At 43.8% G+C, this 21,426-nt stretch overlaps 2 protein-coding genes across 3 annotated transcripts; one reads left to right on the top strand and one right to left on the bottom strand.

The window, feature by feature from the left end:
- Positions 1 to 25: 25 nt before the first annotated feature.
- On the bottom strand, positions 26 to 20,897 carry smu1b (SMU1 DNA replication regulator and spliceosomal factor b). Of its 2 annotated transcripts, none has more exons than XM_077010398.1 (13): positions 20,471 to 20,897; positions 19,721 to 19,931; positions 19,163 to 19,315; positions 18,711 to 18,821; positions 18,153 to 18,230; positions 17,623 to 17,751; positions 16,197 to 16,316; positions 13,986 to 14,102; positions 4,916 to 5,043; positions 2,856 to 2,982; positions 2,570 to 2,737; positions 1,946 to 2,098; positions 26 to 1,517 (listed from the first exon to the last, which is right to left on the bottom strand). In XM_077010398.1, the coding sequence occupies exons 1-13, from the start codon at positions 20,494 to 20,496 to the stop codon at positions 1,419 to 1,421; spliced, it is 1,620 nt and encodes a 539-aa protein (XP_076866513.1). In that variant the 5' UTR covers positions 20,497 to 20,897; the 3' UTR covers positions 26 to 1,418. The 2 variants fall into 2 exon arrangements, with proteins under 2 accessions (XP_076866513.1, XP_076866521.1); XM_077010406.1 differs by having other exon boundaries at positions 19,721 to 19,900; positions 20,471 to 20,896.
- On the top strand, positions 6,824 to 13,453 carry LOC143517653 (uncharacterized). The gene is made up of 6 exons (XM_077010387.1): positions 6,824 to 6,901; positions 7,468 to 7,629; positions 9,262 to 10,299; positions 10,389 to 10,544; positions 10,925 to 11,014; positions 12,661 to 13,453. Exons 3-6 carry the CDS (start codon positions 9,277 to 9,279, stop codon positions 12,976 to 12,978), a joined length of 1,587 nt encoding a protein of 528 aa, XP_076866502.1. The 5' UTR covers positions 6,824 to 6,901; positions 7,468 to 7,629; positions 9,262 to 9,276; the 3' UTR covers positions 12,979 to 13,453.
- Positions 20,898 to 21,426: the final 529 nt, after the last annotated feature.

The raw sequence follows: 21,426 nt of genomic DNA, 5'->3' as shown, positions 1-21,426 counted from the left end.
AAATAAACAGCATGGGAAAAGTGAGTAGGAACAGCAAGCTTTTATTGAAACCATGGCAACCTGAGAACGATCCAGGCCTCAGCACGTCTGTTTAAAAATTTCACCACATGCATTGAATCGAAAACCAAAAAGTACTAGGCCGAGTCCAAATGTGGACGGAGTTGAGTTATACCTGGAACATCCGGACAGTTCAGCAGTGTGGTGGCAGTTTGGCACATGCAGTGTGTTTGGTTTCTGCGTCTTCTGGCCCTAGACATGAACTCTGCTTCCCAAATAAAAATTTGACATAAAAAGTACTTTGTAATGGATTAAAAACAGGTGTTTTCACTGACAGTGGGAATAGCACCACTGCATTTACCAACACTTTATGCCACTTGAATTTACATAGTAAAGTCACCATAACCCCACTGTCCAGAAGCATAAATGAGAACATCCTTGAAATAGTTGAACACCAAAACAAATCAAATCACACACACACAGTATATTCCAATTGTTGCATAACCAAGGTTGCATGCAAGTGTGCAGTCAAGTGTTAAAACACACCAAGCCTTCACACCAGAATTAGTCTGAAATGGAACTAAACATTTCACCGCATGGACACATCCTGCTCATTAGCCAACCTAAAAATCCTCATAACCGTTACGGTTGTAGCTACCTCTATCTCTACGGCTTTCGTTCTGAATTTGGTAGTTCTGTATTGTGAACTGAGGAGCTACATGTTCTCACTGGTGGAACAACTCCAGTTCTTTGACATATTCCAGACATGATCGAGCTATGTTTCTTCATGTTACATGAACAGAACCACTGTGGGCTAGAGAAACTGGTACACTGAGTATACGTGTAGTGTCATTAGGCTACTGGCATGCAGATACCTACGTGGACGACACTATAGATCAATTCACAAAGATTAGGTCACTAGGTTCATGCAGTGTTTCCTAGGGGAAGACCTCCGAGTATGTCTATAAAGTCACTTCAAGTTGACGCCGAAATCACCTACCTTCTTTGATGTCCATCAGTGGCCTAGGACATTAGTTTTAGTAGCAAGGTCACGGGAAGTTGAGCCTCAGGAAATGTGTAGTCTAGATCGAACTGACCATCAAGCTGTGATCAAGTGTTATACAGTGCAATTCTAACACACCCAACCTATATTATATTTCAGCAATTCACTTCAGTGTGAATGAAGTGGAGATTAAACTGAACTTTAACTTCCCCTTTTTTTTGTGCTTGTTGGTTCATGGGCAAAACGTAATTAAGAATCACTGTTACAGAATGGAAGACTTTCAGGTGTTATACTAAGCACTGATGCACTAGCTGCAGAGACCCATATGTACAGGGGCATCACAGAACCAGGACTCTGAACCACTACACAGATATGGACTATATAGTGCACTGAGCAAACGCCTCTGAAGAGAAGAGCTTCAGGGCTTCCAGAGTTTCAGGAGGCCGTCCTCACTGTAGGTGGCGATAAGGTTCTGGTGGGGGTGATGAGCTATGCCAATCACATCTTTTTCATGTACCTGCAGAGAGGGACACATTTTTCTTAATGAACAATGGAGAAGAAAAAAAAGACATGGAGACATTTGAAGACTGCACATCTTTAATATGTAATGGTCATTTCAGGTTAGGATTTAGTTTATAAATGTATGTGATCAATTCTCTTGTCATTTTCAAGTGTAACCTCCTAGAAGACTTTCAGCATAACTTTCTGCACACCTGCAATAAAATTTTAATTACTCATCTAAAAAATGTTAACTGCATTATATAAAAATTTCATAAGGAAGAAACCTTATGAACACCTTAAACAACATAGCCTACATCTGAAAAAAAAACCCTAAATACCAGAGAGACAGAAGTTACAGAGGCAGCTTTCCTAATAAACCCCTTTAGAGCAATCAGGAAAGCTTAAACGTGGATATACAGCACACGTTCTGCGAGAAGATCGTACCGTCAGGGTCCTCTCCAGCTTGCCGGTGATGGTACTGAAGGAGTAGAGCATGAAGTTCTCCCCCACACAGTAAATCCACTCGCCACGAGGAGAGAGGGTGCAGCACACAAAATCTCCTCCCTCCCTCACGCCTGAACTAAAACTCCTCAGCACCTTGGAAGTGGTTTGGTAGAGAGAGCAGACAGAGAGGAAGATTGAGGAGGAGGAGGAGGGTTAAGGGAGGGAATGAGTCAGCCAGCAAGCAGGAGAAGGAAAGCGTGGGAGAGACGAATGTGTGCGTGTCCGTGGTTTAGACCGGACGGCTTCTAGCCACATAGGAGCTCAAGCGTTGCAACTTAAAAGCAAAAGAGTGTTAACTTTCTGAATTAAAACTCTATAACTCGATAGAATTTTGAGTTCACCACAATTATTCTCAACATTCCCCATTCGTAGTCGTGAATGCCCCACTCCATCCAGAAGTACTACACGTATTATGTAACTGGTTCCTGTTATACACATCAGCACCTGACAGCAGTAGCCGACTCAGCAGAGGAGAGCTTGTTATGGAAATCAACTAGTGGAGTTAATATGGACTACTGAAATATACGAACTACAGATGGTAGATGTTTATTGGCGAGTTATTACCTGGCCTTGGATATTCATGACGACCACCGTGTTGGTCCTGTTACACACTACAAAGTGTTCAGGGTTCTTGGGTACGAGAACGACATTGTTAACGGTGATGTCTGAGCCTTCAGGGACATCTGGTGTTTTGATGGTACGGATGCATTCCAGCGTCTTCAAGCTCCAGATCTGAGAACACGGGGTGTGTGATCGGGGGTGGTACCGTCAGCACTGCAAATGCTACGACACAGGCAACATGTTTAAGCAGCCGGTCGTGACGTGACGCGTAAATAAAATGCGGGTTTACCTTGACGGTACCATCTGCTGATGCGCTGATAACATTTTGGCCATTGTGGGAGAAGACAATGTCATTTATGCAGTGGGTGTGGCCTAGGAACTCCTTCAGCATCTTTCCTGACTTTAATCCATGGAGCCTAAAGAAAGTTTAGCAGATTGCGGTAATTCCGTCCGTAGGTCTCTCACAGATATCCAGCCCTCTACCACCCCTGTCCAGCCCTCTACCCGTCTTAGCAGGTCGGCTCCGAGCACTGTACATCTCACCAGCTTTCAACACTAATTTGTAATTATTCTATAATTAATACCATAAATGAAACATGTATAATATACACATGCACAACCCAAGAATGTGCAGTATACAGAAACTGTACAGCATACAGACTTGTATACCGTAGTTTAAGGAAAAGCCCTATAAATATATATTCAAATGGTGTTCTATTATGTACACATATCCGTATTGATGGACATGTGAAAGAAAGTGAGATTGAACCAACACTCACATATTAACATGTGCTCCCTGTATGGCACTAGCATGGCACTGCCCTCCCCTCCACACTCCCGCTCCTCTCCTCCCCTCCATCAGCTCCCCTCTACCGCTCCTCTCCTCCCCTCCATCAGCTCCCCTCTACCGCTCCTCTCCTCCCCTCCATCAGCTCCCCTCTACCACTCCTCTCCTCCCCTCCATCAGCTCCCCTCTACCGCTCCTCTCCTCCCCTCCCCTCTACCGCTCCTCTCCTCCCCTCCATCAGCTCCCCTCTACCGCTCCTCTCCTCCCCTCCATCAGCTCCCCTCTACCGCTCCTCTCCTCCCCTCCCCTCTACCGCTCCTCTCCTCCCCTCCCCTCTACCGCTCCTCTCCTCCCCTCCCCTCTACCGCTCCTCTCCTCCCCTCCATCAGCTCCCCTCTACCGCTCCTCTCCTCCCCTCCCCTCCCCTCCCCTCTACCGCTCCTCTCCTCCCCTCCATCAGCTCCCCTCTACCGCTCCTCCCCTCCCCTCCCCTCTACCGCTCCTCTCCTCCCCTCCATCAGCTCCCCTCTACCGCTCCTCCCCTCCCCTCCCCTCTACCGCTCCTCTCCTCCCCTCCCCTCAACTCTACCGCTCCTCCCCTCCCCTCAACTCTACCGCTCCTCTCCTCCCCTCAACTCTACCGCTCCTCTCCTCCCCTCAACTCTACCGCTCCTCTCCTCCCCTCCATCAGCTCCCCTCTACCGCTCCTCCCCTCCCCTCCCCTCTACCGCTCCTCTCCTCCCCTCCATCAGCTCCCCTCTACCGCTCCTCTCCTCCCCTCCCCTCTACCGCTCCTCTCCTCCCCTCCATCAGCTCCACTCTACCGCTCCTCCCCTCCCCTCCCCTCCCCTCAACTCTACCGCTCCTCTTCTCCGCTCTACCTCTCCTACCCTCAAGCAAGGAGCCAATCTGGTGTTAGTGAGGGGGAGTTTTTGTTTGACAATAAGAAACTAATCACAGTGCTGCCTGCCGTTTTCCTCTCCTCTCTCTCTGTCACTCTCTCTCTTTCTATCACTCTCTCTCTAAGCATCAGCCAGTCTGTCAGGCTCGCCTGGGTGCTTGAAACACATTAGGGGATGGACTCTCTCTCTCTCTGTCATGGAGAAGCACGTTTTCCCCCGCACACCCACGCAGGTGTGGGCCGCGTGCCCGCCACTGACGCTGCACAAGTGCTGCAGTCCGGCTGCTCAGGCAGAGCCACAGAGGGAGGCAGAATCGGGAAACACCGGGTGCAGATGTGCTCCAATCTCCCTAACGATGCATCACGCCAAGGGCCGGATCCATTTCAGCTGCCCCGCCCCTTCGGATCTGATCGACATGGCCACACATTTTTCCAACCCTTGAGTGCTTTGCCATTAGAACTGACTGACGATGTGGAAACAGTCCTCATCATCGGCACCAAAACACTCCGATTCTATTTCTACCTCCACCTGCAGTGCTTCGGCGATGAGCCTACGAAACGAGCCGCCTGGCACTGAAACCTGCGGGACGCAGTCGGACCTCCAAAAGCATGTGAAGCAGGGTGGATTGGGAGGAGGGTGGTGGTGGTGTGAGCGGGAGACCTGATGGTGTGGTCGAAGGAGGCGCTGAGGAGGTGGCTGTTGTCCCTACTGAAGCAGAGGCAGGTGACGGCCTTGCTGTGGGCGTGCTCAAATTTGCGGAGGCACTGACCATTGTGGATCCTCCACAGCTGGAGAGAACAAAAAAACGATTGGCTCAGCGCTCACGGCAATCCCCATACCCTCTCTGCAATACCCATCCTGATCTTACACCTTTCCTAGACATTCAGCTAGAGCTAGACAGTACAGAGGAGAAACCATGCATCAGCTCTACCTACTTTTAACTCTATAAATACAAGCAGGTAACCCACACTTGTAATTAAATGCTGCATGATTAAGCAGAATTAAGTAACAAATTGATTTGACGGCAGTAATTAACGGCAGCCTGCAGACACTCCATTCCCCCTGTGAGGAGCGCTGAGAGCTCTGTCTGCTACACTGAAAAAAATGACTTTTTGGCACTGTAATTATTATTTGAATTGTCTATGTAAATTTTACAAAAAAATACGAATTCAGTGCTTTTACTTTAAAATAGCAGTTTTTCATGTAGTCCATTACTTGGTGATTGTTCGTAGTTATGTGACCTCAGTTTTGTATGTAAATTGAATCATTTGATCCAAGTAATATTTACTAAACCAGTTCATTGGATTAATTAATTGATATTTGCAAGTAAAATGTAATTGAGTGACATCAGTGAATCTGAGAACCTTCTCTGCAATCAAAGCATGACGTCAAAGCCCCTCCCCACATTTCATCGGACACGTATCTCCTTGGACAGTTGGCATTTTGGCGGAGGAGAACTTGAATATGGAATCATGAAGGTAAGGTTTTAAGCAAAATAAAATTTTACGTTCCTGTTGGTTCACCTACTTAAGTTTCTCCGCGACTGCAGCACTAGCAAATAGTGCATGTTCCTGCTAGCTAACTAGCTAACTAACTTTGCTGGCGCGAGGTATTTGGTGACCGCCTAAGCAACACACACCTAATGTCTTTAAATAAATAAATAATTAAAAACTTTAATTGTTTCATCAAGATCCAACACTTCACGCATACATTTACAGTGATGTATATTAAACCTTGTTTTGTGCACAATTTTGCTTGGGTGAGCTGGCTATGCCGCAGGTCTATCGTCTGCACACTTGCTCTGCCTAGCCCAGCACGTGTGGTGGAGCTAGCATGCTTTCTTCGGCAAGGGTTGATTTGGTATTTGTTTGTGGTATTTTTGTTACTCCAGCTCGTAAAGTCTTCAGCCGACATGAGAGGGAGGATTACTTATTTCATGTTTAATTTCACAATAAACCGAGTGACAAGCAAGCCCTTGTGTCTGAATATTTCGATGACCGAATTGTGGTTGTCACACATGGTAGTCAGAAACATAATGAAGTCACAACAGTCTTTATAGAAGCATGAAAAAAGATACAAAAAATGAAATATAAATGAGTTAGTAGAATTAGTTGAAAAGCAGATAACCTTTATGTTTATTTTATTTTTTTTGTTACAGAACATAGGACCTTCTGAATGCTAATTTGGACTCCACGACTGACACAAGGTAAGATCAAATTAGCAATGAGTAGGTTTAATTTGTCACAATTTTTTTGTGTGGCAGTTTGTTTTAATTTTGAGATGTTTAATTTGTATGTTTTAGGTGCCACATCATGAGATGGTTGTGCAAGATATGTAGCTTTGAGTCAAAGAAGAGGTTGGAATTGTTAAAACATTACAGACTAAAGCATGGAAATGGTGGTCGCAGCCAGTCAATCCCTTGTCTTCACACTGATTGCCCTTGCTCTTTTAAAACATTTAATGCCCTTCAGACCCATTTATGTCGACACCATGTGGAGATGGTCACACAAAGTGGACCCCTTTCATTTACTTGTCTACTTTGCTGCTCTGTTTTTTTTGATTCAGAGAAACAGTATTTTGAGCATCTGGGTAGGCACTTACGAAAGTTTGAAGCAGTTGCATGTGTCTTCAAAAACTGCAACTTCAGTACGAATATTTATTCCACCTTTGCTACACATAGACACAGAAAACACCAGTCACACAGACTTGAGGATTTTAAAACTGAAGTTTTAAAAAGGCAACCTTATGAACCCATGTTTGCTCAGGATGAGACCTGTGAAGAGAGCTCAGAGCTTTGGGATGGTGAACCACAGGAGTTGTCTCAAGATATAAAGGAGAAATTTGGCCTTCTCTTTTTAAAGCTTGAAAGCAAGTTTAATGTCCCGAACAAATGCATTGATGAAATAGTAGATGAGCTTCAGTTTATATCCACCTCTGCATCTGGTCCACTTTTAAGAGATGTGGTGGTGTCCACCTTGAATAACCATAACTGTGATCTGGATCCAGCCATTATCTTGGATTTAGTGAAAAATATTTGTGAGACACATCCTATAAGTGCTGCATTGGGGACAAGTGGCCCTTTCACAACTTCATTTAAGAGAAGAGAATTCATGAAGAAGCATTTTTCAGTTGTTGAACCAGAAGAACACATACTTGATAAAAAAGAGGGCAAAACCTTCCAGTATGTCCCAATATTGCCCTCCTTGTTGCAGGTCCTAAGTAAGTTTTTTCAAGAAAACACATTTGAAGGTGAAAACAAAGCTAAAAATGACTTTAAATACCAGACATTTCGTGATGGATCTCACTATCAAAAAAACAAGTTTTTCTCTGTAGAGAACAGAGTGACTCTCATCCTCTACATTGATGACTTTGAGGTATGTAATCCTCTTGGGACATCTCGAAAAAAGCACAAAGTCACAGCTGTCTATTGGGTGTTGGGAAACATTCCAGTGCAATTACGTTCAACATTGACATCAATCTACCTTGCAATTCTTTGTAAGGCTGAAGACACCAAGCAGTTTGGATTCCAGCGAGTTTTAGAGCCACTGTTAATAGATATCCAAAGCTTGGAGAAAGATGGTCTTTTTGTTCCAGTGTTGGGGAAAGCCATTAAAGGGACTGTGGTCAGTGTCGTGGCAGATAATTTGGGGGCGCACTCTGTGGCAGGATTTGTTGAAAGCTTTGCAGGGTCATACGTTTGCCGGTTTTGTGTTGGGGAGCGATCCAAGTTTCAGTCGGATGAAGTGAGATCTGGGTCTTTTCATCAAAGAACCAAAGATCAGCATACACTGCATGTGCAGGCAGCTTTGTCTAGTCCACATCACACTCCTTGTTATGGTGTAAAAAAACAGTGTCCATTGTCAGAAAAACTTGAACATTTTCATGTAACATCTGGTTACCCTCCAGATGTTTTACATGATCTGCTGGAGGGTATTGTTCCAGTAGAACTGGCTTTGGCATTTGATAACTTGATCAAGAAAAAATACTTTTCTCTCATTGAACTAAATGATGCCATTAGCAATTTCCCATACAAGGGTAGTGATAAAACAAATCGCCCTCATCTCATACCTGCTAACTTTCTGACTCGAAAAACAGTAGGGGGCAACGCACATGAAAATTGGTGCTTATTACGTCTTTTGCCTCTGATTATAGGTTTAAAAGTACCCGAACAAGAGCCTGTATGGCAGATGCTAATGACACTGAAAGACATTGTGGACCTTGTCATGTCTCCAGTCCATACAGAAGAAAGCATTTGCTATCTTGACAGCATCATTTCAGAACACCGAAGCAGATTCCTTGATGTTTTCCCCCAACATAAGCTCATTCCCAAGCACCATTTCCTTGAGCACTATCCTCAGCTCATTCGGGAATTTGGCCCCCTAGCTGCCCTCTGGACAATGAGATTTGAGGCCAAACACAGCTTTTTCAAGAGGGTGGTCAGACACACCGGTTGTTTCAGGAATATCTTGCTGTCCCTTGCCAATAAGCACCAGCTCATGGTTGCATACCATCAATCACATGGTGCCAAACCATCGCTTGCAGTCACAAAAACAACAGAGGTGTCTTTAGATATGCTTAAGGATGATCTAAAAGACCTGGTGAAATGCCGATTCCCTGCTGTTACAGCTGTGCATGTTGCCAATAATGTGTGCAGTTTAGGCACCAACTATGCAGTGGGAATGTTGTTGTGTTGTGGTTCCACTGCAGGACTGCCTGACTTTTCTGAAGTGTTGCAGATAATGGTGATTTGTAACAAATTGACTTTTTTTGTGAGACAACAAAATACATGGTACAATGAACACCTGAGGAGTTATGAGCTGGAGAACACAGGAATTGTGCAGTTACTTGAGCAAAGAGAGCTTAAAGATTTTTATCCTTTGGCTCTATACACCCTTGCAGGAAGACGCCTGACAACTTTGAAGCACCACATTTGCCTATCCTTTTAAGTATGAGGAGAGAAGCTTGAGAATAAATATCTGTTTTTTTTTCTTCTTCTGTTGTTGCAGCTTCTTCCTGTTAATATGGCACCCTCAGCAAAATTGCGTATAATTTTTGGGGAGGATGATGTCCGCAAACTCCTTTTACCTGCAGGCATCCCAAGCACACTTCAGGACCTAAATGATGTTCTTCGAGAGACATTTGATATTACAGGACCATTCACTGTTATGTATCAGGACATGGATTTCGATGGTCAGTTCTTCACTTTGACCTCGATTGAGGAAGTACAAGATAAAGCTAACCTCAAAGTAGTAAAAACTGAACCAGTGATCTTGAGCCTCACTCCTGTGGACATGTCAGAAGCCGACTCTCCAGTTCCAGTTCCATCTATGGAAGCAAGCTCTTCCTCATCTGTATCCAACACAATCCTGTTGTCCCCAGATGAGAGTGGACCATGCAACAGGTCTAAGCCATGGCCATCTAAATTTGAAGTACCAGTCTTTTCTTATGATGTAGACCTTGCACTGGAAGCAGGAAAACACGCCTATGAAAATGATGGCACACTTTTGAACAACCCAAGAGTAACTAGTAGTATTCTAGAGAAGCTCGCAGAGACTATATTTAGTTTCACAGCATATCCAACTGGTGTCCAGATTTTAGCTGTTGCTGAAGCCTTGGTAGAGAAATACCCATGCCTCAAAGAGCCAGGGTCTTTTAATGGCCTATATGGTTGGCAACAGAGGATAAAATATAAAATGGGCAACTACAGGGCAAAGTTAAGAGGTCGCCAGTTAGCCATTCCAGAGCTCGAGGTGAACACACTGAAAAGACGACGCTTCAGTGAAGAGGGTTCACCTAAAGGCTTTAAAAGGCCAAAAAAAGCTGAAGTCAACTATCTGCCACCACTGCCATTTGGTGAGACTGAGGAAACATTAGAGAAGGAGAGACTAGATTTGCTGAAGGAAATAAAGAAGAAGAACAATGAAAGGACAATTAATGAGAAAATGGAGAAGTCTTTCGCTCTGAGAAGAAGAGAGGTTGTCGATGATTGCCCCAAAATCCAAGACCTCTTGGAGAGATGGCCTTCCCTGTTCTGTGAAAATCAGGTAAATCCAGTTCTTAATCATGCCGTAATTAAGATGCGAGATCTCATGAGTCATCTTTAAAACAATTTTGTGTTTGTATCTCATTTCAGATCAAAGCGGAGTTTAAACGAATAACCACGATGGATCTGGAGCGAACCTTTTTGTCCAGACTGGACATGTACACCACCAAACTCCTAGAGATATTTCGAAGGAAGGGCGGAACTGCAGGGACCAAAATAAAACCAATGCTGGACTCAGTGAATGAGGTAAAATTTCTAATTATTTTAATTACATAAGCTAGTAATGAGGTCAAACACACTGAGTATTAATGTATTACTCTTTTATTTAATCTGATCTGTGTCTGTGTTGTGAAAAATATATTTGCAATGATAAGGCAGAAAACAGAGTGGGCAGTGGGCCCTCAGTGGGCAGAGGCAGAGTGTGGGAACCCACAGATTTTGACATGTGCTAGACTTTGACTCTTGCCTCAACACACATCCTAAAGAAATTCATGTTAAGTTGCACACTTCACAACGTTACAATGCAGAAATTGCAGGCTTACATTCTTGTGAGATCTGTATGTGCCGTTATGTATGTATATTACTTATGTATTCTCTGCAATACATTTTCTTTTTGTGTTTAATAGCATCATGTCGATGGCAGAAGGGACATTATCATGCGTTGCTTAGTTGAATATCTTGGAGAGAGTGGAGAGGAGCTGATCAAGGACTATCAGGTATCTGATAGGGGTGTGACAATACACTCAGCTCACGAGACACGATATTGGGTTCACGAGATAGAGATGAGATTTTAAGAGCACTAAAATGACATTATATGACTGGACAACAGACTTTTATTTAACTGAGTTACACATGCATTTTGAAATGTTTTATTATAACTCTTAACATGCATGATGTAAGCATGAACTTTTAATAAACTTCAAATTGAAATTAAAATAAAATTCCATAAAAGTTCAAATAAAATAAATAAAATTAAACATTTCTCCTTTTTTCAAGTGCACACAATATTACAGTGAGTCCCTGCTTAACGACGTAAAGCAGTTTTCGTCGTTAAGCGTGACCCTACATTTAGATACGCTTTGATCATACATACAGTATAGAAAAAAAACGAACAATGTTCTCGTGCGCTTGTACAGAGTGAGAGCAATCGTGTTGACGAGACGGGCTGCGGTGGAGGCTGCGCTGCCTCAGCTTATCATACACAACACTCCACTACACTCCACTACACTCCACTGTGCTGCCACTGCTCCTCTGCGAACCACGCGGAAAAAGCGGGGACTCACTGTATTATGTGCAAAACAAAAAGTTCTTCTCTGTCAATACAGAGTGCAAATAGTGCAAACAGAGCCTGACCAAGTATGTCACTGAATTTGCTGCAACTACACTACGTACGGCATTATTTTCATACAATGTTTGCATATGGCCCGTGTCTTATCAGTCACTCTCTTGCCATTTATCATTTCCGCCGGGTAACCAAAATGCTGCCAAACAAACGATTTGAAAGTAGTGAGGGCATCTTCAATAGTAATACTTGTATTTTCTGACGTTATTCTGGCGGCTTGCTGGATCACAAATCCTGCGATACGAGAAATATCGCTGAGTTACATATTCATTCTTATGTAGGCGTTGACTTCTCTGTCTGGATGGCCCCCAAAAGTGACTTTGTTTGTCTCAAGGTCAGCCTCTGTGAAGCACGTTGTGTAACTTTATGTATAAAAAGTGCCATATGTATATTGTTTTGATTTGAGTACACTAAATTGAGTATATGTCACGTAGGGCTACGCCCCCTCTCATAGCTGTCACTCTGGGTTCCCTCATGTCTGTGTTTCTTGCCTGTTTATCCCGCCCTGCTCGTTTGTCTCCGTGATTCCCTGTTAGTTACCACGCCCCCGTGTCATTGCCGTCACCTCTCCGTAGTTTGTATATGTATATCTATGTATATCTGTCCCTGTAATTCCCCCGTCTGGTTATCTGTGATTTTGTTCATTCTGTCGGTTGTGCTTTCCTGTTGCTGTTTTGATCCCGCTCGTGAGTTGCTCAGTGTTTCTGTCTTCCGTGTAGATCTCTGCCTGTTCCGTGTTTCTCCGTTTTGTTTAGTTCCCTGTCCTAGTATGCCTGTTTACCTTTCGTGTTCTGGCTGCCCTCCTGGTTTGACCCACGCCTGTCCCTTCGATCATGGTTTTGGTATTCCCTTGAATAAATCTCGCTCTCCTCAGCGTTTGTGTCCGCCTCCCTGCTCCGCAGCGCGAGCTGCGTTACAGTATACAACTATTTTTATTTTCGCTTGTTTTTTTCTTAACCTTTTCTTTTACTTGGAATCTATTCTTAGTTATTTCTAATTGTGGCTTATTTGTTTTTACAGGATATCAGCCAAGAAGCGGTGAAAGAGGACTGCAGTAATCAAATGATGAAGATCACGGTCATCCATCCAAGTGTCGCACAGGAAACCCAAGATCCCGTGTACGTGTCAGTCATCATTGAGGGGTCAGAAGTTCTGGACAACTGCAGAAGTGTGACAAACGCTTGCCTCCTGCTCATGGGCGTCATTTACACTGTCAACTTAAGATACCCACTGAAGCTGAAATATACGTTTGAAGTATTTCAGAAGCTGTTTCTTGAGCTTGACATCCTTAAAATGTCAGCAAAGGTCCAGTCTCTCCACAAGAAACTTTTAGCATGAGTATTCCAGTGTTATTTGTGCTTTTGTCCAGCACAAACAATCTCTTTAAATTTTGCCAGTGATTTCAAGTGGTGGACTTTTATGTAAGCTCTTTTTTTATCCTGAATGAAAATGTTCAGTCTCTCCACAAGAAACTTAAAGCACCAGTGTTATTTTTGATTTTGTACAGCACAATTTGTGTACATCCTGTGTCAGTTTTCTGATGGTGATTTAAAGTTGTGGTCAGTTTTATATGTTCTTTTTATCCTATTCATCCTGAGAATGTTAGCAAAAGTTCAGTCTCTCCACAAGAAAGTATTATTTCTGATTATGTCCAGCACAAAATTGATTAGCATTTTTCCCCCATCTTATTTTTTGAAACCATGATGATTTTATTTTTGCACTGTTGTGAAATTTTCTATGCTAGTTCTATGGACATGTTTGTGCTCATTTTTATGTTTTTTAAATATATCTATGCCATTTTAAATAAAAGCTGTTGTTTTTGGAAAATATTGAATTATTATTTCATAGAATAGTAAAATGTTTACTTAATTTGATTAATATTAACTAATAATTTCTGAATAAATATGACTTAATAATTACATAGAATATAACACAGATAAGCTGAGTAAGAAACACAAAGAAACATAAGTAACGTTTATTAACATTTATTAACTAATTAATGTAATTAGATACAATGGTAATCTGAGTAAAAGTTACAATCTATAGGTGAGTATTACCAGTGCAATTTACTTGTGTTTTTCATAAAAAAACAAGTGGTTCTATTAAGTAAATATTACTTAGAAATAGCCTGAGTAAATATTACAAGCACTTTCTGTGTGGAAAAACTTGCCTAGCTTTTTTTAAGTAAATGCCACTCCAAATTTTTTTCAGTGTAGTGTGGGCACCAGCCAACCTTGCCGTAGCCCGTGCTGATTTTTTCTCACTGTATCAGACAAGTGCCTTTAATCCTAACAAGGCTATGGCTATGAAGATGTAGCGAGTTGGTCTGTGACTTTTGGCCGTACCTGGATTTGTCCGTCCTGGGCTCCAGAGGCCACCATCTCCGAGTCGTGAGTCACGGCCAGGCAGAGCACCGCCTCGTCCATCTTCATGAAGCTGTCATCAGCTTGGTACTTCAGGTCCTACACGTCAGAGACGCAAACACACGAACACACCCCACTCAACCACACACGAGCAAACATCCAGATTTGAGAAGCCAGGTCTCCAATAAAGACAAATAGGGTTTGTGTGATTGCTTTTTGCCTTATTATTTGCTGGAACATGAGGCAATTCGTAGGAATTTTGGCAATATCTTGCATCAGGAGCTACGCTGAGTTGCCAGATTATTAGATGTCCCTCCTACCGTCACACAAATTGCACACTGCAACAAGACATGCACCATGTAAGTATACAATGAGGTACAAAAATAAATCATGCAGACCAGAGTTTCTACCATCTGTGAGCAGGTGAAGGAGTAAAAATCTTTAAAAAATTTAATCTGCCCTTAGTAACTTTGAACATGGCATGAAAGTTGCCAGTTTTAGCTGTTTTCAAACGGATGATATTCTGGGACTTTTGTGTACAACTATTTCAAGGATGTACTGACAAAGAGAAGCCAAACTAGTGTTTACAGGCACTGTGGACAGATACAATTGATTCCAAGGAGCGACAGTAATGATGCAGGGAAAGGGGTGGGGCACAATGACATATGCCTACACCACCGTCATCATCATCATCATCATCATCATCGCCACCTCAGAATGCACCACTTAGCAGACTTTGATGGACTACAACAGTAGAATAGCACATCGGCCATCAATGCTGACAACAAAGGATGAACAAGCCCAGTGGGTTCTACAGTGGGAACAGGAGCATCAGAACTACACCACTATAGAAAGGTTCCCCCCCAGTCAGATAAATCCTAGTTCCTTTAGCATGGAGCCCTTGGAGCTGTCCTGTTCATGGTCAGTGGCGCAGGTCGTTGGTGGGGCAACAGGAACGTTTGAATGTTGCGGCATATGCAACATGGTCGCTGCCTTCTTCTGGTGGCTACAGTGCATCCACACTCGGGACGGACACTTCCCACACACATCACGTCTGCAAACACTTCCAGTACTTAATCGGCCCTGGATCTCGTCTCTGTCAGCAGTCTTTGTGTTGAAGTGGAAAGGATCGTGTGGTTCCAGATCCTCAATGCATGCGTTCATCTGCGATGAAGCAAACTCATGCTATCTTGAAGACCAAAACAAGGCAACAACAAAGTCACAGGAATAATATGACCCAAATGACTCTGAGAATAACATTCCATTTTTAAAGTCTGCTTTGGTTGACTAAATATTTCAACACTTTTTAGTGATACTGACAAAAGCAGCTCATGCAACTAGGGGTTGTGGCTGGCTATGCCTTTTAAACTTTAAAAACACTTTTACCCGCATGGTACCTCATACATCGACAGTGACAATAATCTCTGTAAATGCACCACATCAAACCCAGAGTGCTTTCATAGGCTTTGTACTGTAAAAGCTACGATGGAAGAAGCCGGGCCACGTTATTTTTGGATGCCAGTGGGCGCTTGCGTACAGCTCTGAACGTCACGGGGAGCAGAGGTGACCCATATTCTTCGTCTCACGGGGTTCGACTTTAACCACACGCATTCCCGAGAAAAACATTAGGTACTACTAAATGAGGAAACTTGTTTCTCAAACCTAAGAAGAGACGGACACCCAGGCATTCGGGACTTGGACGTTGTGCTAATTAGCTGATGCGCCCAAACACAGGTATGTATGAATTGTTTAAAATGTTTAACCAATAATGTGATTTTAATATTATATACTGCACACAGTAAATTCAGTTTTTTGTATTGTTGGTAAATACAGTCAATTTGAACTAATGCAAAAGGCCACCTATTTATGCTTTCAGTGTTTGGCAGACAACTTATCCTGAGTACCTTTACAGTACTTTTGATGCTCCAGAACTGAACCCACGAACTTGGTGTTAGGAGTGTGCTGCTCTACTTACTGTATGGAGGAGCTACTGGAGGCTTTGCCTGGGTTTCTGTGTGCTTCCTATGAGGTTCTTCCAAGAATACAGGCTTGCACACCTGATTCCATTTAGAACCGAAATCTCCACTAACGATGGAACACAGCACTAACTCGACGGTGCCCAAGTAATCTAGTGCGTATATGAAGCAAGGCCATGGGTCCCCAGCACACAGAGTTCAGACACCGCACACGCACCTTACAGACTTTACCCGTCTCGAAGTCCCACACCTCGATGTAACCATCTACAGATCCCGTAATCAGGTACTGGCCATCTGGTGTAAATCGTGCGGACTCTACATGGGACTTTGGACCAAACTGTAACACAGGCACACACACAGCGACAAGAAATGAGCTATTTGTGAACCTACCTTTTAAAAGACCTTCTAAAAGGAAGTCCCAGCAGACAGCCACATTAGTGTGATTACACCGAAATAGTCCACGGTGTAAAATATAGAAAGTAATGACAATTTGCATATTTATTAAAGGAAGAACCACAAATTTCACTACCTCACTTCAAGCCTATGGATAAAATTTTGCAACAGTGCATCATTAGAGAAACTACAGCACAGCTTCCAACATGAACAGCTCATTGTCTCCGCACTGCGTGGGTGGTGGAGTGAGTGAGTCTGCACGCACACACACACACACAAACGCCGGATTCTGTGCCTTTATGCACGCTCTCCGTGAGTGGCACCATGCCACGTTCTAAAGGTCAGTCCCATCTGCGTGAGGACCGCGGGCCGGACGGGGTATCGGGAGACAAACGAGACAGCTCGGTCTCACCGTGACCCATTGGACCCATTGTCACGCCGACATCAACCAGGATGCCTTGGTGTGTGGGCACTGGCTTGAGAGCAGGAAGCAGGTGGGAGGAGGCCATGGGCAAGCAAAGCAATTACTCGCACGGCCAGTCTGTGGGTGCGCTTGCCAAGCGGGCCAGCCTCTACCCCATACGACACGGTTCTGGCCCATCATGGTTCTGGCCCATCATGCATCAGAACCGCATGCCCTGCCCTTTCTCTTCTGGTTCAGAAGGTTTTAAGTCTTAAAAACTGGTCCAAGAACTGCCGGCAGGACCATTTTTAGCAAGTCAGTCGTGGATTATACGGCAACCGTTAAGATACTCGCCGATCTTAACAATATATTTTGCTGGGCGTTTTCTCCAGTAATCTAAATACCTAAAACTCAAAATGAGATCTGTCTTCAATCCTGAAGACCTTTATTTATTGATCTCTGAGATAAATCTTATTCAATCAGTTAATCTTTCCTTACCATCCTAGATTCATTCAACATTATTAATGCAGACTTGCAGGACATGCAGCCCAGAAAAGAGTGACTCTTCTAAACTGAATTCAAGTTCATTTGTTGATCTCACCAGTTATAATACAAAGTCCTAAGGTGGGAAGGTTCACTGACAAATGTCTGAATGCACGATATCAATGACAATTAAATGCTTCTCTGGGTTTGTTGCCATAATTCCATTTTAAACAGTGCGTTTACTTTGTTTGCCATTTTCGGGTAATGTAGATCTTAAGGATCTGACACTGAGGGTTCTGGACCGGGAAGGGTCCAGCTCAACCGGACCACCCTGGAGCCAGGGGTCTGAGTGCCACGACAGTACCTTAATGAGATGGCTGAGCTGGGTGGGGAAACGCTCGCCCTCCAGGTCCTTCATGACGGCCTTGCCTCGGAAAAGGTCGATGGTCATTCCCGGAGGCAGGAGGCCCTGGTGCTGCTGCCACTTCAGAGACTGGAGATACAAAGAGGGCAGGAAGAGTGGAACACAGTGAAGGTATGGGAGGACCGTGGGAACTGGCAGAGAGGGGCTGTGCAGAGCAGTGTTAAGGCTATGCACTAGGGTGGGCTCGTGTTCACTCCGGTGCGTATTTTCCATCTCTTCCAGCGTGTCTCAGGTACTCAAGGGCTGTTCATTGTTGAGTGCACAGCATAGGTGTGATATATTGCAATAAAAATGTGAACTCTGAGGATCCGCCAGACTTGAAGGCTTTAGATCCCATGGTGAAAATGCAGTTTGGTAGAGACTAGAAAAGCTTGAACTTTGAATTTCTGTTATGTAAGTTGTTCCAGTGAGAGTAGATGCCACCCTGCGAGCACATGATGAAATATGTCTGCATGTTCTACTCCACATACCAGCACAGCTAACGATCCAAACTGCCTGAGCGCTTTGGTCTCCTGCAGCCTGTAGAGGGCGCTCTCACATAAACGACCCTGTGCAAAGAAGACCACATCTTAGCCTAGCTTCATGCATAGGGTAATAGACTTCATATAAAATGTAAATGTGCCATATTTTGTCAATTGTGATTTTTCACCATAATCGAAATTTGTCCTCCGCTTTTTACCCATCTGTGCAGTTAGAATTACCGGTGACCGGGGAGCAGTTGTGTTTGGATGCCTTGCTCAAGGGCACCTCAGTCATGGCCTCAGGTCTGGGAATGGAACCCACGACCCTTCGGTCACAAGACCAGTTCCCTACCACCAGGCCATGACTGCCCATATAAAGACAGTATGCAGCTGTGTGTGACTAAACAGCTTATTAAGGAGCTCTAAGGTAAACCTCAGATTCCCAGGACCAATAAACGGTATGTTTCGTGTTTAAAAACCATTTACATATAGCCAATGGAATCACCACATGTGACAGAACAGGTTGGAATCAAATGATGGACATTACAAAAGTCCACTCAAACCTACCTGCCCCAGGAGAGCCATGAGGCGAGAGGGAGGGACCACGGTGACCTCGGCAGCCAATGCTTGAGCAATATCCAACCTGCGTTTCTCTTTGCTGCTGCTGTCTGGGTAAGCCTGGAGAGACAGAGCAACCAACGAAATAACGTTGTAGGTGAGATGAGTTTGTGCGCCTAGCTTTCAGACTTTTTGACCATCATATGAGAGTATTCTGAAGGTGCAGTGTATTAGTATTTTTTTGGGAACAATACTATTCTTACTTCTCTGTGCCCCAAAACCTTTGCTATCAGTGTTTCATTGTAACACCAGAACACTTTTCTACAAAGGCAAAGCGACCAAACACTATATATATAGTATATTTGCATTTGAGCCATGATTTGGATGCCATGCCATATGCACGCACTTATATATTTGAATAATAACTCCCTCGGCCCGTTAACCAGAGCAGTGAAACTGGCCTGTTTTGGGTCAAAGTCGGAGCTTGTGAGCAAGGCTTCCAGCCGGGCGTATCGCTCAGGCTGGGTGTGTTTCAGCATGATCAGCGGGTCCGTCTGGGCCAGCAGACAGTGGGCGGCTCCCGTCTCCTTCAGCTCTATCAGCTCTAGGACCACCTGCAGGCACGCGCACACAGACACAACACCCTCTGACTCATAGGATCAGTGTGACTACGGCAACCGCGTAGGTGCACGACGGGGTGCGAGGGGGCGGGGCTTGCTTTAGCGCTTCGGTGCTTAATCTGATTCCCCTGCCTTGGAGTGAATACGGTAGATTCTTAACTTTTGCACAATAACAAACACTTAAAATAAATATATAAACACGTTGCGTGTATAAGAATTTGAATAGTTTGCCTCGATCAACACAACACATATGTTGCTAGAAACAGTTACAAATGAAATATTATTACATATCTAGACCGTATCCAATTTAATACTCGACCAAGCATATATTTACCAAAGTACAGTTACTCTTCTGTATGTAATAGTATCGCGCATGCAGTATTGTATTAAGTCTCTTACCTGTTCATAGAGATCAATGAGCAACTTATCGGGAAGTTTGAGATACTGGATAGCAAGCAACACGATGTCCCACTGCCCGTTGGTAATGTCTGCGATGAAGCTATCGATGCTGTCAACGGTATGAAGCGACACCGTCGTCTCCTCTTGCAGCGTCGCCAGAGTGCGATGCAAGTTGTTCTCCTTGAGATATTGCATGATCAGACGAATTACGCTGCGACGAATCAACACATCTTGTCAATTAAGTGAGTAATACGCAATCGGCGTAGCAGTGTGGGCGTTCTAACGGTTTTTTAAATACTGTTTTGTGATTAGGTTTTTATGGATGCCAAGTGACGCAATTAACAGCCTACACATCAAGTCTAGATTTTAAATGAAACGCCTGCAATTTAAGTAAGATGTTTAGTATGTCTCACGAACAAGAAATGCGAAGCGTGACGCGAGAATTTTACATTTGAATGATTTAATCCTACAATCAACTTTTCATACGGATATATTAAAATGCGCTAATGACTCTGCGGCAATAGCTGTGTGCATTATTTTTAAAAAGGGACATTACAGAGATTGTTCAGTGGAAATGTATTCAGTAGAAGGGACCACGCTAGCCTTTCTGACTGACCTGTAAAATATTTTGAAACATTTCAAAAGAAAAGGAAATAAAATTGCGACCGACTGCAAAGCTAAACGTGTGGCATATCTGAGACCGTGCCGGCGTGGGCAGTGCTCGCGCTGTTATAGGTAGGTGTTACTTACTCTGCGGATTCCACCTCGAGGTCCATGGCTGTAAGTGTCTGGCAGTGGAGCAGCTTGTGCCCAATTTTTTTACCAGCAGCGCTCGCCTTGTCGTGATCCTCTGCCACGTGAACACAATGTGGCCGTGACCGCCCAGTACACGTGCTGTTGTGTTCAATGTGTTTCAGAGACGTCTAGGCTCTCGTCACTCTCTAAATGTTGCAGTTTTAAAGGGGGTGGGTATATGACGCAAGCGACTAAGGCAAAAAACAGATCCACAGAATATATACCTAGCTCACGCGTTGCAAACAGGTGTCCAGTACACAAAATTTGGTTTAAGAACCAGACACCACACATATTATATGCATCCAGGAGCAAAAATGTAAGTATAGCCGAGTATTTTAGCCAGGTTTTCTGACAAAGTAAAAGAGCAAAAGACAAACTGCAAGTTGTCCTGGGTCGCTGTCCAAGTGCTGAAATCCAAGAAAGAACCCAGTCCACGTAATTCCGCACCCCCCCATTGTCACTAATGTGTTTACTATGGCATTCCATTGAAACAAGGATGTGGTTTGAACATACAACGGACATATAAATGTTATACAGAAACGTAACCAACTTCTTTACAGTGTTTATTGCACGTGCCTTCGCGAATGTTCTCGTCGCCCCCTTTTGGTGTTAAATTTATTGCATGTGCATGTGGGCGGGACTTCAGAAAAGCAAGCAATGTACAGACACTGTTCAACCTGCTCTACGATATGGCCACGAGACCGGCTCTTCCTTTTATTATCATAAAAGGCGGATTTATTAAAGATATCGTATATTAGTTTGTTTTTGCATGATCTTTCATTTAAAATGAAGCTGAACTGTTCATTATGAATGACATTAATCATAACATTTTGTACTCAGTGGACATGGCCAAATCTTCTTCTCTGTGTACCATGACAGATAGGCTGCGTTCATGTCTATCTCGCATGGGC

This window comes from Brachyhypopomus gauderio, chromosome 1, assembly GCF_052324685.1.
Source record: "Brachyhypopomus gauderio isolate BG-103 chromosome 1, BGAUD_0.2, whole genome shotgun sequence".
Lineage (NCBI taxonomy): Eukaryota > Metazoa > Chordata > Actinopteri > Gymnotiformes > Hypopomidae > Brachyhypopomus > Brachyhypopomus gauderio.
Note: the sequence above shows the minus strand (reverse complement) of the source record. Positions and strands in the feature narration are given on the sequence as shown.